Raw genomic sequence first — 12,997 nt, 5'->3', positions numbered from 1 at the left:
TATATAAATTCTGAAGTGTATTTTTTATGAGATGTGAAATATTGCATTGATTTATTTTTCAGTTCTTTACTATTAAATAGTGTTTTAACAGCATATAAACCATCATATATTGCTGCACGTGCAATGGATTTTGTAAAATTGATAATTGCAACTGAAAATGATGGTAATTTTCATAGATGGTGAACTATGTAATCAACTGAGATTTGTACTAAATGTTTTTACCTGCAGTTTTAATTCTACGACTTTCCAGGTTATCCACAGTATTTTTTATATCGAAGTTTAGGTGAATGTCTTGTACAGGAATCTCCACCAAAAGAACATTGCCAAGCAATTCTCAACATGATGTGGAAGTACATAACAGATTTAACTAATCCTGCTAAATTTATGCATTGCGTTGAAATTTGGATTCAATTTACTGCCATTCATTTCTCTGTAAGTTTACTATTATTATTTTGAAGTAACAAAGTATTCGTTTCTCACCATTCCTGTGTTGCAGGTAAATGAACTAAATTTGCTTTTTGGAAAGATAATTGATCGCCTTAACCCAAACAAAAATTTTGAACATTATTATCCACAGTTGCATAATATTATTGAAAAAATAGTAGCTCATACACAAGATTTTGAACTACTGTTTGCTATGGTAATCTACTACTTTTTACACTAACTTGCCTTTGTAAATTAGTACACATAATATTTGAGGAAAATTTTTTCAGGAGAATTTCTTACCTTTAATTGATTTATTTCATAAGGAAACTATTAAGGTTGAAGTTTGTAAAATTATTATAGAAGGTTTAAGTGTTCAAAACGGATCTATTACAGACCCTATCATTATAAGTGCTCTTATGTTTATTGCGAGAATAATGCACGATTCTGTTAGGTAAATGCAATTTACTTCCTTCAAAAATGTATGTTTATTGGCTAATAATATGTTAATAATTTCAGTGCTCTAACTGTTGAAGATGAAAAACGGCAAATTGGTCAACTTATATGTGGTTTAGTACAACGCGTTGATTTCGGTCGTGATTTTGAGAAGCAACTCAATTTTTATGTCGAAGCTAGAGCAGCATTCCCTAATCTGGATAGTGTTCATGTGCAGCTTGTGCAGGTAGTTAGTTAATAAATTAATTTTTATGTTAGTAAGTGGTATTACATTACGAAACTACTGTCAACGCTTTTCATGTTCAGTGTGTAAATAGATTATCAGTTGATACTCGAAAGATCGTCCGTGGACATCACACAAGGAGAACATCAGCATTTGTACGTGCCTGTGCTGCGTTTTGTTTCATTACCATCCCATCATTGACGTTAGTTCATACACGGCTTCAGTTGTATTTACTTTCAGGTCAGGTAGCACTTTTAAATCAATGCCTGGGTCAAGGTAACTACTTACGTTTTTGTATGTATTATATTCACTCCGTATTTATAATTAAACGAAAAATATTTTCTTAGCTGATGCATGTTTTAAGGCTGCCTTAAGCTTAGTTCCAGAAATGCCAAAAATAATAGATATAGAGGGAAGACAAAAGAGTTCACAGCCGTTTCTGCTATCGTACTTGTCGATTTTTTTATCAACATTACTAGTTGTACCGGTATGTACTTGTGCAGGATGTTTACAAGTTCACGATACAAATATTATAAACTGCTGGCCAAAAGTTTCAAACCACATGCCTATTTTCATAAAAATCATGTATGAGAAGCTTTTCCCTGATTCGAAGTTCATACTTTCAGTGTTGATGGTGATTATTTTTATTACGATACCCTGATAGCCAGATCTGGGCAGCAGAATCTGACGTCAGAACTGCAGCAGTCTGTGTCCGCATTTGGCTGCGTTCTGATGTGCAAAGCCTGAGGTGCAGTGCCTGATGTCAGATGGACAACAGATCGACAGCAGATCGACAGCAGATCGACAGCAGATTTCGCCGTCTGCTAGGCACAGCAACAGCGCCATCTGTAGGCAATTGCTTGGTAATTCTGGATCTCAGATGGTGCTGTTTCTGTGCCTAGCAGACGGCGAAATCTGCTGTCGATCTGCTGTCGATCTGCTGTCCATCTGACATCAGGCACTGCACCTCAGGCTCTGCACATCAGAACGCAGCCAAATGCGGACACAGACTGCTGCAGTTCTGACGTCAGATTCTGCTGCCCAGATCTGGCTATCAGGGTACATTGTGATATCTTATCTTATGAGTAAGTTGTTTGAATTTGTTTGTTTAATGAGAAAATGCCTATTTCCTTTATGGGGGTTAAGAATTAATTTACAGGATGATTCATAACATCTGGCCGGTAATGCAAGTACATTCATTTTTAATTGAACTTAATTTAATCTTATAAATAATCTATAGTAGAACTTCGTGTATAATAGTTTGGATAATAGAAGTTCAACGATTCTGCTCACTACGTTGAATTTTTTGTTCAAATAATCTGAATTGACGTTCGGATACCTAGATTTGGGGGGGAGGGGGCACACATTTATTTGCCTACTGTCATTTTAAGATTTACAAAAAAAATGAAGTGTCGAAATCAATAATTTTCTAATGCATAATGCAGGCTTGAAAAGTGCTCTTTTCAGCCGATTTTCAGAAGCAACACCCTCTTTCTCCCGGCGCGCGTCGTGGCCCCCGCGACCACCGTAAAGCTCGAGCCACCACAGGCGCGTATCACCTGAACCGCGCGTGGCGCTTTGACAAAACAAAAACCCATCGACAATCGTGCTCTCTGGAACGATGTGAAACCTATTGATACAATGTCGCCCTAATGTGCCACGGTTTACATGGTACGGGCCTGAGAAACTCTAGGCGAAACTTCCGAAAACCGGTCAAACCCGATTGGGCTGAAATTTTGCAAATAGCTTCATTTTGCATAAAAATAACGTTTGCGAGAAGGATTTTTGGCGACTCGAAAATTTTTTTTTTACCATTTCAATGTCATTCTCTATCTTACCGACAGAGTCGAGAATCGGATTCAACAGTTATTCAAACATTCTCTTTATTATTCACTTTATTTTTGCAAAATTTGAGTCAAATTTAATAAGGAGAATGCATTGAAGCTTGGCCCCGTGTAAACTCACATCGGTTCGCTACCATGCTTTACGCGCCCGCGAGCGGGCGCGCGCCCCCCGCCCCAAACTAACCCAAAACCAATACTAATACCCAGTATCAAGCTGATATCTCTTTCTAAGTTGATCTCTGTTTTATAGATTTTAGGAGATTAATAAGGAGAATGCACTGAATAACTGTTGAATCCGATTCTCCGCTCTGTCGGTAAGATAGAGAATGACATTGAAATGGTAAAAAAAAAATTTTCGAGTCGCCAAAAATCCTTCTCGCAAACGTTATTTTTATGCAAAATGAAGCTATTTGCAAAATTTCAGCCCAATCGGGTTTGACCGGTTTTCGGAAGTATAGCCAAACTCTATTCAAACTTCCGCGGTACCGAGTTAGGACAGTTCGAATGCATTAAATAAACTGCACACTCTTTACCATAACCATAACAGCGGTTGCGTGAGATTTATTTATCCTTTATACATGAAAGCACGTGGTGTGCATTAATGGTGCCGCGTACAAAAGGGAGGTTAACGCCTCAGGCGCACGCGATGGTCTCGACGTTACTTTTATGACTCGTTTCGCGGGCAAGCAGCACCCGCTTACGCCGCCGGCATGGCGCAGCCTGTTGTCGGGCGGTCGGTGGCGCGCCCTGCTCACGCGACGGAGGCACTACCACATCCACCCCCCCCCCCCCCATAGGACTCCGAGGCAGGACTAGGAATCGAAAAGGACACCTTCTTGGCTCCATGCGTTGTTGAAGGCCGCGAGAGTATTACAGGTCTAGTGCGCGGGGGCATCCGCGGAATGAGCTTCGGCAGCTGCGATATAGACGACGAAGAATACGAAATTGGCGGCGACGACTGCGACTTAAAGGGCAGCGGAGGCTGCCACGCTGGCAGCGACGACTGCAGGGCAGGCTGAGGCGGCTGCGAGGCAGGCAGCGGCGACCGCCGAGCTGGCAGCGACGTTGACGGCTGCGGATCTGGCCGCGACGGCTGCGGGGCAGGCGACAGTGACGGCCGCGGCGGAAGCAGCGACTGGGACGGAGTCGACAGTTGAACGTGCGAATCCGTCGCATCCATATCCTCGCCGACCATGTACACCGGCTTTAGGGAGTCCGTAGAGACGGACTTTTCTTCGCCGTTGATCCTTATTATGAAGATCCGACCACTGATCCGGCGAACCACCTAGTAAAGCCCCGCGTAGGGCGGCTCCAACGGTCATCGAACGGCGTCAACACGCCTGAAAACATGGAAGCAGGTAGCCAGGCTCCTGAAACTAAAAAGGGTAGTCTTTGAATGGTGGCTCGTCAACACGGGCTGAACGGTCCGCATGTGCTCCGCGAGCTTCTCTGCGAAACTTTGCGGGAACGCAGGAGCGTCGTTGGTGACGAAGAATTCTCCAGGGGTGCGTAGCGCCGTCCCGTATAGCATTTCTGCAGGAGAAGCCTGAAGATCTTCGTTGAATGATGTGCGTAATCCGAGGAGGACGAGGGGCAAAAGCTGAGGCCACAGCACGAGTGGGTTGCACATAAGGGCCGCCTTCAGAGTACGATGCCACTTCTTCATCATCCCATTCGGCTGGGGGGGGGGGGGGGTACGGTGTCGTCCGGATCCTGTTCGCACCGATGATCCGCGCCAAAGCAGTAAACAACGTGGACTCGAACTGTGCTCCCCTGTCCGTTGTAATAGTGAGTGGGATTCCATATTGGCACACCCAATGATTGAAAAATGCTGTGGCAACTGTTTCCGCTTGCATGTCTGCGAGAGGCACAACAGTGGGCTATCTAGAGAAACGGTCTACTACCGTGAGGCAGTATCTCAACTCGTCGACCTGCGGCAACACAATCAAATCTAAATGTACATGATTGAACCGGTTATCCGGCATCTTTATACTGTCCGGAAACTAGCCTATTGTAGCGATGCACTTTCGCTCGCTGACACGGCACGCATTCACGCGACCAGCGGAGGGCGTCACCTCCAATCCCCGGCCAGACGAACTTCTCTCTAAGTCCACGAGAGGTGACTCGACCACTGGGATGAGGCAAACCATGAATCACATTGAACGCCAGTCGGCGAAGGCTTCGCGGAAGGTACGGCCTCACCACGTCGCCCCTGATACCGCACCAGACGTCACTTCCCTCGATGGACAGCAACTGAAGGTTCAGCACATAATCTGCACGAACCAATTCCAACTCATCGCCCTGCTCCTGAGCTGTTCTGATGGCAACTGCGTTCAGCTGAGTAGGCATGGCGATAGTCGCCATGCGTGACAGGGCATTTGCAACTAAATTGTCTTCACCTTTTATATATTCTATGTCGGTGGTGAACTGCGAGATATAATCAAGTTGGCGCTGCTGTCCGTGGTTGGCCCGGTCGGCCCGCCGGGCGAAAGCAAAAACCAGTGGACGGTGATCCGTACGGACGGTGAACGTCGTCCTTCCAGAATGTGCCTGAAATGCTTTATCGCTGAGTAAACAGCCAATAACTCTCGTTCATATGCACTATAGCGAGTCTCCGCGCCCGTTAACTTCTGAGAGAAAAATCCGAGTGGAGTCCACACGCCGTTTTCACACTGCTCCAGGTTTGCGCCAATGGCGACGTCAGAGGCATCGATTGCAAGGGCTAACTGCGCCGACGGCACGAGGAACGCAGTTTGTACGGCTATACTTATACTGGCCTTGCACTTCTGGAAAGCCTTTTCGACAGAAGGGGTCCACTGAGTATGAGTAGGGTCCCTCTTCTTATCGCTCTTCAAATATCCGTTAAGCGGATCCTGCATGTCCGCTGCATGCGGAATGGAATGACGATAGTAATTTAAAATCCCAAGAAATCGACGAAGCTCGGAGACCGTGGTAGGCTTTGGGAAAGCAGAGATGGCCTCCATCCGGTCCCTCGGTGGCTGGTATCCATACATGTTGACTACGTACCGCAGATACGTAACCTCACTTTTCCCAAAGTGACATTTATCAATATCCACAGCTAGATTATGCTTCCGCAGGACACTGAAAACAGTCTCAAGATGCTTTACATGGTCGCCGTGTGACCCCGATGCAATTATTAGATCATCTAGATAGCATCTCACAAAGCTGAGACCTCTCAAAATGGTATCCATATGCCGCTGAAGCGTCTGTGCACCGTTCTTCAAACTAGGCTGCATACCTAAAAATTCAAACAAACCAAAAGGGGTTGTTAATGCGGTCTTCTCAATGTCCTGGGTGGCCACTGGGATCTGATGATAAACCCGTTCCAAGTCCACTATAGAGAAGATCCTCGCACCCTGCAGATCCTGAAAAATGTCCTCAGCACGCGGGAGTGGGTAGCGATCCGCCTGTGTGAGGGCGTTCAGACCACGAAAATCTCCCGTAACACGCCATCCTTCCTGTTCCTTATCCTCCTTTTCACCCTTTGTTTCAGGTGGAAGGGGCTGGCTTTTTGGCACCATATGCAGAGGGCTTGCCCACTGACTGTTTGAAGGGTGAATCACCCTCCGCTGCAAGAGGTAGTTAAAATGTTTCTTAGCGGCCTTCAACTTGGCGCCAGAAATGCGACGCGGGTGCTCATGAACAGGCGCTCCCGTAGTAACAATATGGTGCGCGACCGGGGTGACAACATCCGGTACCACTATCATTTTGGGCCGGGTAATATATCCGTACCTCCGTAAGAGTTCAGCGTACACAACGCCCTCAGGGCCCTCGGCACTGTTCACCTGGACCGGCACCAACACACCATACACACTGACTGAACACACCGACCCCCGCACAGCGAGTTCGGTGAGCGGATCGTACAACGCACATCTCTTAACATCTATAGTTAAACCGTAATGAAGTAAAAGGTCCGCACCAATGATCGGTGCGCCTATATCAGCGATGATAAACGGCTAGCGGAATTCTCCTCGCAGGCGGAAGGTTAAGGACTAACGCCTTTTATCCATATGTTTTGATCGATGATCCATTGGCTGCGCTCAACTCAAAATCCGTGAGTTCTACGCAGCCCCAACAGTAGCTTCTGGGAATCAGGGATACCACTGACTCGTACTTGAAGTCGGCACACCTTTATTCGGGGCCTCCAGTTGTAGTCCCTGCCGATATCTGGCCCCTCAGTCGACAGGACTTTTAGTGTAAAGGCGTAGACGCCGAAGGCGATGCTGTGAAATTGCACAGCGGTACACAACTGTGGGCATTTGTGCCAAATCTACGATGATAATAGCACATCCCACCAAGGCTTGGAGATCTCTGACGGAGACGAGAGCGAGAATGAGATTGTCCTCGACCTCCGGCTAGGCTGGGCCGCCGAAGAAGCTCTTGATTTAAAGCAAGTAAATCTCGATTCAGCGAGATTAGCTGAGACAGGGAACGACGAACATCAGCCAGATCCGTCTCCAACGTTGCGACGTCAGCGCACTGCAGCTCTAAAGATCGTCGCCCCAGGACAGCGCCCTCGGTATAGTTCCTGCAGCCATTACACTAGAAGCTGGGGGCGTTTCCATCAATTCAACGGCCGCCACAGCGAGTTCGTCTAGCTTGGGCGCCCTGAAAATCTTCAAAAAAACGCTGCGTATTTGCTGGCAGCAGGGCGAGTTACTTTACGCGCAGGACATCCTCGGATGCCTTGTTTCCCGCCAGAGTCCGCATCTGGCGGACAAGCTGAGACGGCTTCTTATCACCGAGCCGCAGCTCGTTCAGCAGTTTCGCCAACTGTCGATCCGGCGAATCAGAGAAGCGATTCATAATATGTGTTTTCAAGTATTGATACCTCTCTTCCCTGGACGGGCTCTTGATAATGTCGGAGACATCTAGAAGAGATTCGGGGTCCAGCGCGACAACGACCAAATAATACTTTTCCTCGTCCGAACGGACACGGTTGGTCGTAAACATGAACACTACTTGGAAAAACCACAACTCCGGGTTTGCCTTCCAAAATGGCAGTAGCCTGCAGCTATGAGCTGCCTCTGTATCCCGGGGGCTCGACCCGCAAACATGCCCACCATGTTGCGAGCTCGAGCTGGATTGAAGGCCCCACGACGACATCGGGGTAAAGGAGACGCCGAGCGTGGCCTCCTCTCCGCCATCTTGACTAGCCTTCGCTGGCGTACGAGTCACCGACATCTCAGCTCGACAGCCACGTGCAAATACGCTCTTGCGTCAGCAAAAAAAAAGTCTGGCGCTTGCCTGCAAAGGCAGAACACACGGGCATCCTAAGAGCAGCGAGTACGAAAACTGCGGCACTTTAACCCGTCCGCAGCGGTAACACGCCGATCGCGACAAATATTGTCCAATCGCGGCGAGCACGAGGCCGAACGTGGCGATTATTGTTTGATCGCGGCGATCACGTCGGGGTTACCAATATTCGAACTTCTGCGGTGCGGGGTTAGGAGAGTGCGAATGCATTAAATAAACTGCACGCTTTTTACCATAACCATAACAGCGGTTGAGTGAGATTTATTCTATCCTTTATACATGAAAGCACGTGGTGTGCAGTAATGGCACCGCGTACAAAAGGGAGGTTAACGCCTCAGGCGCACGCGATGATCTCGACGTTACTTTTATGACTCGCCTCGCGAGCACGCAGCACCCGCTTACGCCGCCGGCACGGCGCAGTCTGATGCCGTGTAGCGATTAGGTATGGGGAAAGTAATGACTTCGTCCCTCATTGGCGGTACTACCGCATTTAGTGTTCGGTTGAGGTTAATTGAACAGCAGGAGCCCGATTGGTAAAGTAAGGAACTTTATTGAAGTGGCGTCCAACCACACGTAGTAACTGGTAATGCAATAACACCAACCAGATTGCTCAAACACTGGACTATTAATTGGACTCTTTAATCCCTCGGACGTCAGCCAACGTACTAGACGCCGAGTAACAATGTGTTAATTACACCACCGACGTGGTGTCCACGTTGAGTCGACTGGACTATACGTAAGAACGTCCACGAAGACTAGTCAGAACGGACTGGGGCGAGCTTGCGTAGCAACTCTCGCACTAGCTCGCCAGATACTCCACTCCATGTACAGTACGCAAGAAGGGGGAAGCTCGCTCCCCACAGCCGGGCGGTCGGTGGCGTGCCCCGGTGGCGCGACGAAGGAACCGTCACAGTTCCAAGCATTACCGCAGCCGCGGGGGCCAAGACACGCGGCGGGAGAAAGAGGGCGTTGCTTCTGAAAATCGGCCGAAAAGAGGACTTAATTCCCAAGCCTGGCTTAATGAATTGTTTGTTTATTTTGTAATGAATACACACTCTTTATGAATTTCAAAGAGAATTAATTCATTTAAAGATTAAATCGACGTGCGTTACGAAAAGTAGCACATTCCATCGTTTCTGACGAATATTAGCACATTTGAATTTCCTCCGCAAAAACTGTCATACAGGGTGTCCCACTAAGGAGTGGACAGCGCGATATCTCTTAAAGTATTGTCGATAAAAATATAAAAAAAATAGGGAATTGCATGGTTCGAGGGGGCCCATTTATTAGCGCGAACGAATTTTGTTTTCGATTATTATTTTAAAAGATACGATGGTCAAGTTCGGTTTTTCAAATGGAACTATTTTTTTTTAAGACCTGAGTTGATAGTGCGTTCCAAGACAAATTCAATAAGCTTTAATGTATACACTTTATTTCCACTGGTTTTTAAGATATTGCGCTTGCAAATTTACTGATTTTCACTGCAAGAAACCCCTCTGGAATGGCAAAAACCGAGGGCGGTCTTACTGGCGCTACGGGTGGCACTGCCTGTTGAAATGGATACTTACCTGCCAAAGGTCTACGCCAGAAATGGCAGGCCCAAAGGCTGGACAATTCTTTTCCGTCAGAAATGCTACTTAGGTAGGTACATCTGCGGTATCGAGAAGCGCATCGTTACTTTTATTTCGCACTTGCTTCTACGCTCGAATGGCCGGTTCTTTTGGCAGGGATGCAAGTTGGATTGGTTAGGTTAGGAGGAGTGAAAATTGCTAGACTAAATTTCAACCATAGGGAGCAGATTGTATCAGAACCAATCCAACTTGCATCCCTCCCAAAAGAACCGGCCATCCGAGCGTAGAAGCAAGTGCGAAATAAAAGTAACGATGCGCTTCTCGATACCGCAGATGTACCTACCTAAGTAGCATTTCTCACGGAAAAGAATTGTCCAGCCTTTGGGCCTGCCATTTCTGGCGTAGACCTTTGGCAGGTAAGTATCCATTTCAACAGGCAGTGCCACCCGTGGCGCCAGTAAGACCGCCCCCGGTTTTTGCCATTCCAGAGGGGTTTCTTGCAGTGAAAATCAGTAAATTTGCAAGCGCAATATCTTAAAAACCAGTGGAAATAAAGTGTATACATTAAAGCTTATTGAATTTGTCTTGAAACGCACTATCAACTCAGGTCTTCAAAAAAAATAGTTCCATTTGAAAAACCGAACTTGACCATCGTATCTTTTAAAATAATAATCGAAAACAAAATTCGTTCGCGCTAATAAATGGGCCCCCTCGAACCATGCAATTCCCTATTTTTTTTATATTTTTATCGACAATACTTTAAGAGATATCGCGCTGTCCACTCCTTAGTGGGACACCCTGTATGTGATTGCTTCGCCACGAAGAATAGCACATTTCGTAGATACTTTGCGGCGAAAACTATCACATTATACTTACTGTTTCGCCACGAAGAATAGCACATATGGAAATTTGCAGCGAAAACTAATGCACGTTTTGGATTATACTGCAGAAACTATCACGTTTCGACGCGTGGTCAGTTTAAATTGTTACAGTACATTTTGCATCAAAGAATTTGAAAATATTTTCGTAACATACGTCGATATAGGGTGTTCCGCGAATACATCGATAAACTTTGCCAGCATACTTGGGATGTTATTCTGAACAAAAAATATCATAAATAATGAATCAACATATTGCATTATTAAACACCGCTATCAAGATATGGACCGAAATACTGATGCGCATAGTTAAGGTGTTATCTTAATGTATAAAGCAGAAAACTTATATGTTTTTATGTTTGTCTGTCACCTAAACATTTTCGAACGGTAAACTCTGGGGTTACGCAATGTATCTTTGCTCATTATGCTTGGTTGATCCAGATGAATTTGACAAAAACAAAGAGAAACTCATCAGAATCTAAATTCCGAGCGCAGCCGGGAAGTAAAGATAGAGAGATTATATTCCCGATCTGATTGAGATCAAAGAGGATAAGATACAGTGGAAGCATCCCATAAGAGCCCGTGTTAAAAAGTAATATACGAGATTCAGCGCTCTCTGGTGGTTCAGGCCCTCAAAATTTCAATAAAAGAGGCAATATTTAAAATTTTTAAAGTTAGGAATGAATAAATTAAAATATTAATTACAGGAGAAATAATGAAAAGAACTGTAAATTTGATATTATGTTAAAATTTATTAATGGTGAATTGGCATTATGAATATTACAGACATATTACATACATTACATTACATATACATATATAAATAAAACATAATAAATAAAGTTAAATTAATTTTTAAAATTATACATAAAGTATAAGTATAAGGAAATAATTGAAGGTGAAAAGAGATTTCTTTATTGATATTAATTTCATAAACTTCATGATTTAATAACATTGAAAGTTAGGTTATTGCTTGAAATCATTATACGTACATCATGAAATTTGCAGGTTCTGACAAAAATTGGTGGTGATTTTTGTCTTTGCCTTGTGATCTATAGCATCCTTTAACCTGACAACGAACCATTTCTTACACTTTCTTCACCTTTAAATCAACAAATATCCCAAGCCCACTACAAAGAGCTACAAATGGCTACCAATTGCTACAAACAGGTGTCAAAGTTTGGCTTGGCTTTTTTACCTCCCATTCTGCTACCCGCAAACTGAATAATATTGAGCCTGAACAGACAGGAGTCGCTTGCATCGCATATTTCTGTTTCTACTCTATCTTATCCTCTTTGATTGAGATGAGCTATTTTTCACAGCTTGGTTTTTCAATTGAAAAGTCTGAAACGATTCCTTAATATGTGCCCTGATAACAGAAATGCCTGATTTTTTTCAAAATTTTTCATCCCCTAGTATAGGAAAAATTCGGCAAAAACCTGATTTTCTATTTTAACCCTTTATTACCTCCCGGGTCGAACAAAGCTGAAACTTGGCACAAATTGTTCTTTTTTTTACAAGCTTTCGAATGAGTCATCACGAGTTGAATTTAGTTCAGGGGCACATTTGACCATCTTACCCGGCTATACTCTTTGTTGATTCGGAAACAATTGGTTTCCAGATCCATGTTCAGCAACACTATGCTATGTAGTTTACTGAGTACTACATACATGCAATGCACGTACCATGAATTTGTAAACATCATGTATAAAATTGTTGTTTAAATCACTTCTAATACACAACATACTACTGAAAATTTCGATGATCTTACTAGGACAGTCCAGAGCATGGCGTTTTATATTTAATGAGAGGTTTGCTTAACGCTGTTCAACGTTGTTTTGAGGACAATACACTGACAAAATCGTATTTATATATGCGTGTGCTTGATTTATTGTCAGTAGTAACTCAAGAAAATTACCCATACCACATCGATAAGGTATTTCAAATAAGCATTACTGAATAATACATTGATTCTACAATAACATATTGTGACTTTTATTACACTCTCAGGTTGATTCTAACGACAAGTTGTATGGATCGGATAAAAAATTTATAAGTGAAGTGAACAAAATATGTACAAAGATTGTAGAAGAGATTTTGTCTCACTTAAAATATCTTGGATCTACTGATCAGTTTGAGAAACAAGCCATTCTTGCTCTTGAACTTTTTAATTGTTTTGTCATTAGAGCCGACTTACGTGATCCACCATTAGCACACATGGCTGTGAATTTATGGAATTTATCTCAACGACATGGTTTTACAGATTCGAAAGTGAAGGTAAAACAGAGCAATGCTTTTCATACGTGAAATGTTTGACGAATAAAA

General features: G+C 44.2%; 2 protein-coding genes across 4 annotated transcripts in view; one reads left to right on the top strand and one right to left on the bottom strand.

The window, feature by feature from the left end:
- LOC143372208 (VPS35 endosomal protein-sorting factor-like) overlaps positions 1-12,997 on the top strand; it is a 70,726-nt gene that overhangs the window by 57,411 nt on the left and 318 nt on the right. For all 3 annotated transcript variants that reach the window (XM_076818220.1, XM_076818221.1, XM_076818219.1), the window contains 9 exons: positions 63-163; positions 251-432; positions 497-640; positions 714-877; positions 943-1,105; positions 1,186-1,378; positions 1,450-1,589; positions 12,447-12,608; positions 12,683-12,949. In XM_076818220.1, coding sequence (XP_076674335.1) covers positions 63-163; positions 251-432; positions 497-640; positions 714-877; positions 943-1,105; positions 1,186-1,378; positions 1,450-1,589; positions 12,447-12,608; positions 12,683-12,949 — 1,516 coding nt within the window. The remainder of the gene's footprint in view (positions 1-62; positions 164-250; positions 433-496; positions 641-713; positions 878-942; positions 1,106-1,185; positions 1,379-1,449; positions 1,590-12,446; positions 12,609-12,682; positions 12,950-12,997) is intronic.
- On the bottom strand, positions 6,572-12,447 carry LOC143372264 (uncharacterized). Its single transcript, XM_076818320.1, has 2 exons — positions 10,590-12,447; positions 6,572-9,398 (listed from the first exon to the last, which is right to left on the bottom strand). The coding sequence occupies exon 2, from the start codon at positions 8,149-8,151 to the stop codon at positions 7,624-7,626; it is 528 nt and encodes a 175-aa protein (XP_076674435.1). The 5' UTR covers positions 8,152-9,398; positions 10,590-12,447; the 3' UTR covers positions 6,572-7,623.

The sequence above is a fragment of the Andrena cerasifolii genome, chromosome 8, assembly GCF_050908995.1.
Source record: "Andrena cerasifolii isolate SP2316 chromosome 8, iyAndCera1_principal, whole genome shotgun sequence".
NCBI classification, from domain to species: domain Eukaryota; kingdom Metazoa; phylum Arthropoda; class Insecta; order Hymenoptera; family Andrenidae; genus Andrena; species Andrena cerasifolii.
Note: the sequence above shows the minus strand (reverse complement) of the source record. Positions and strands in the feature narration are given on the sequence as shown.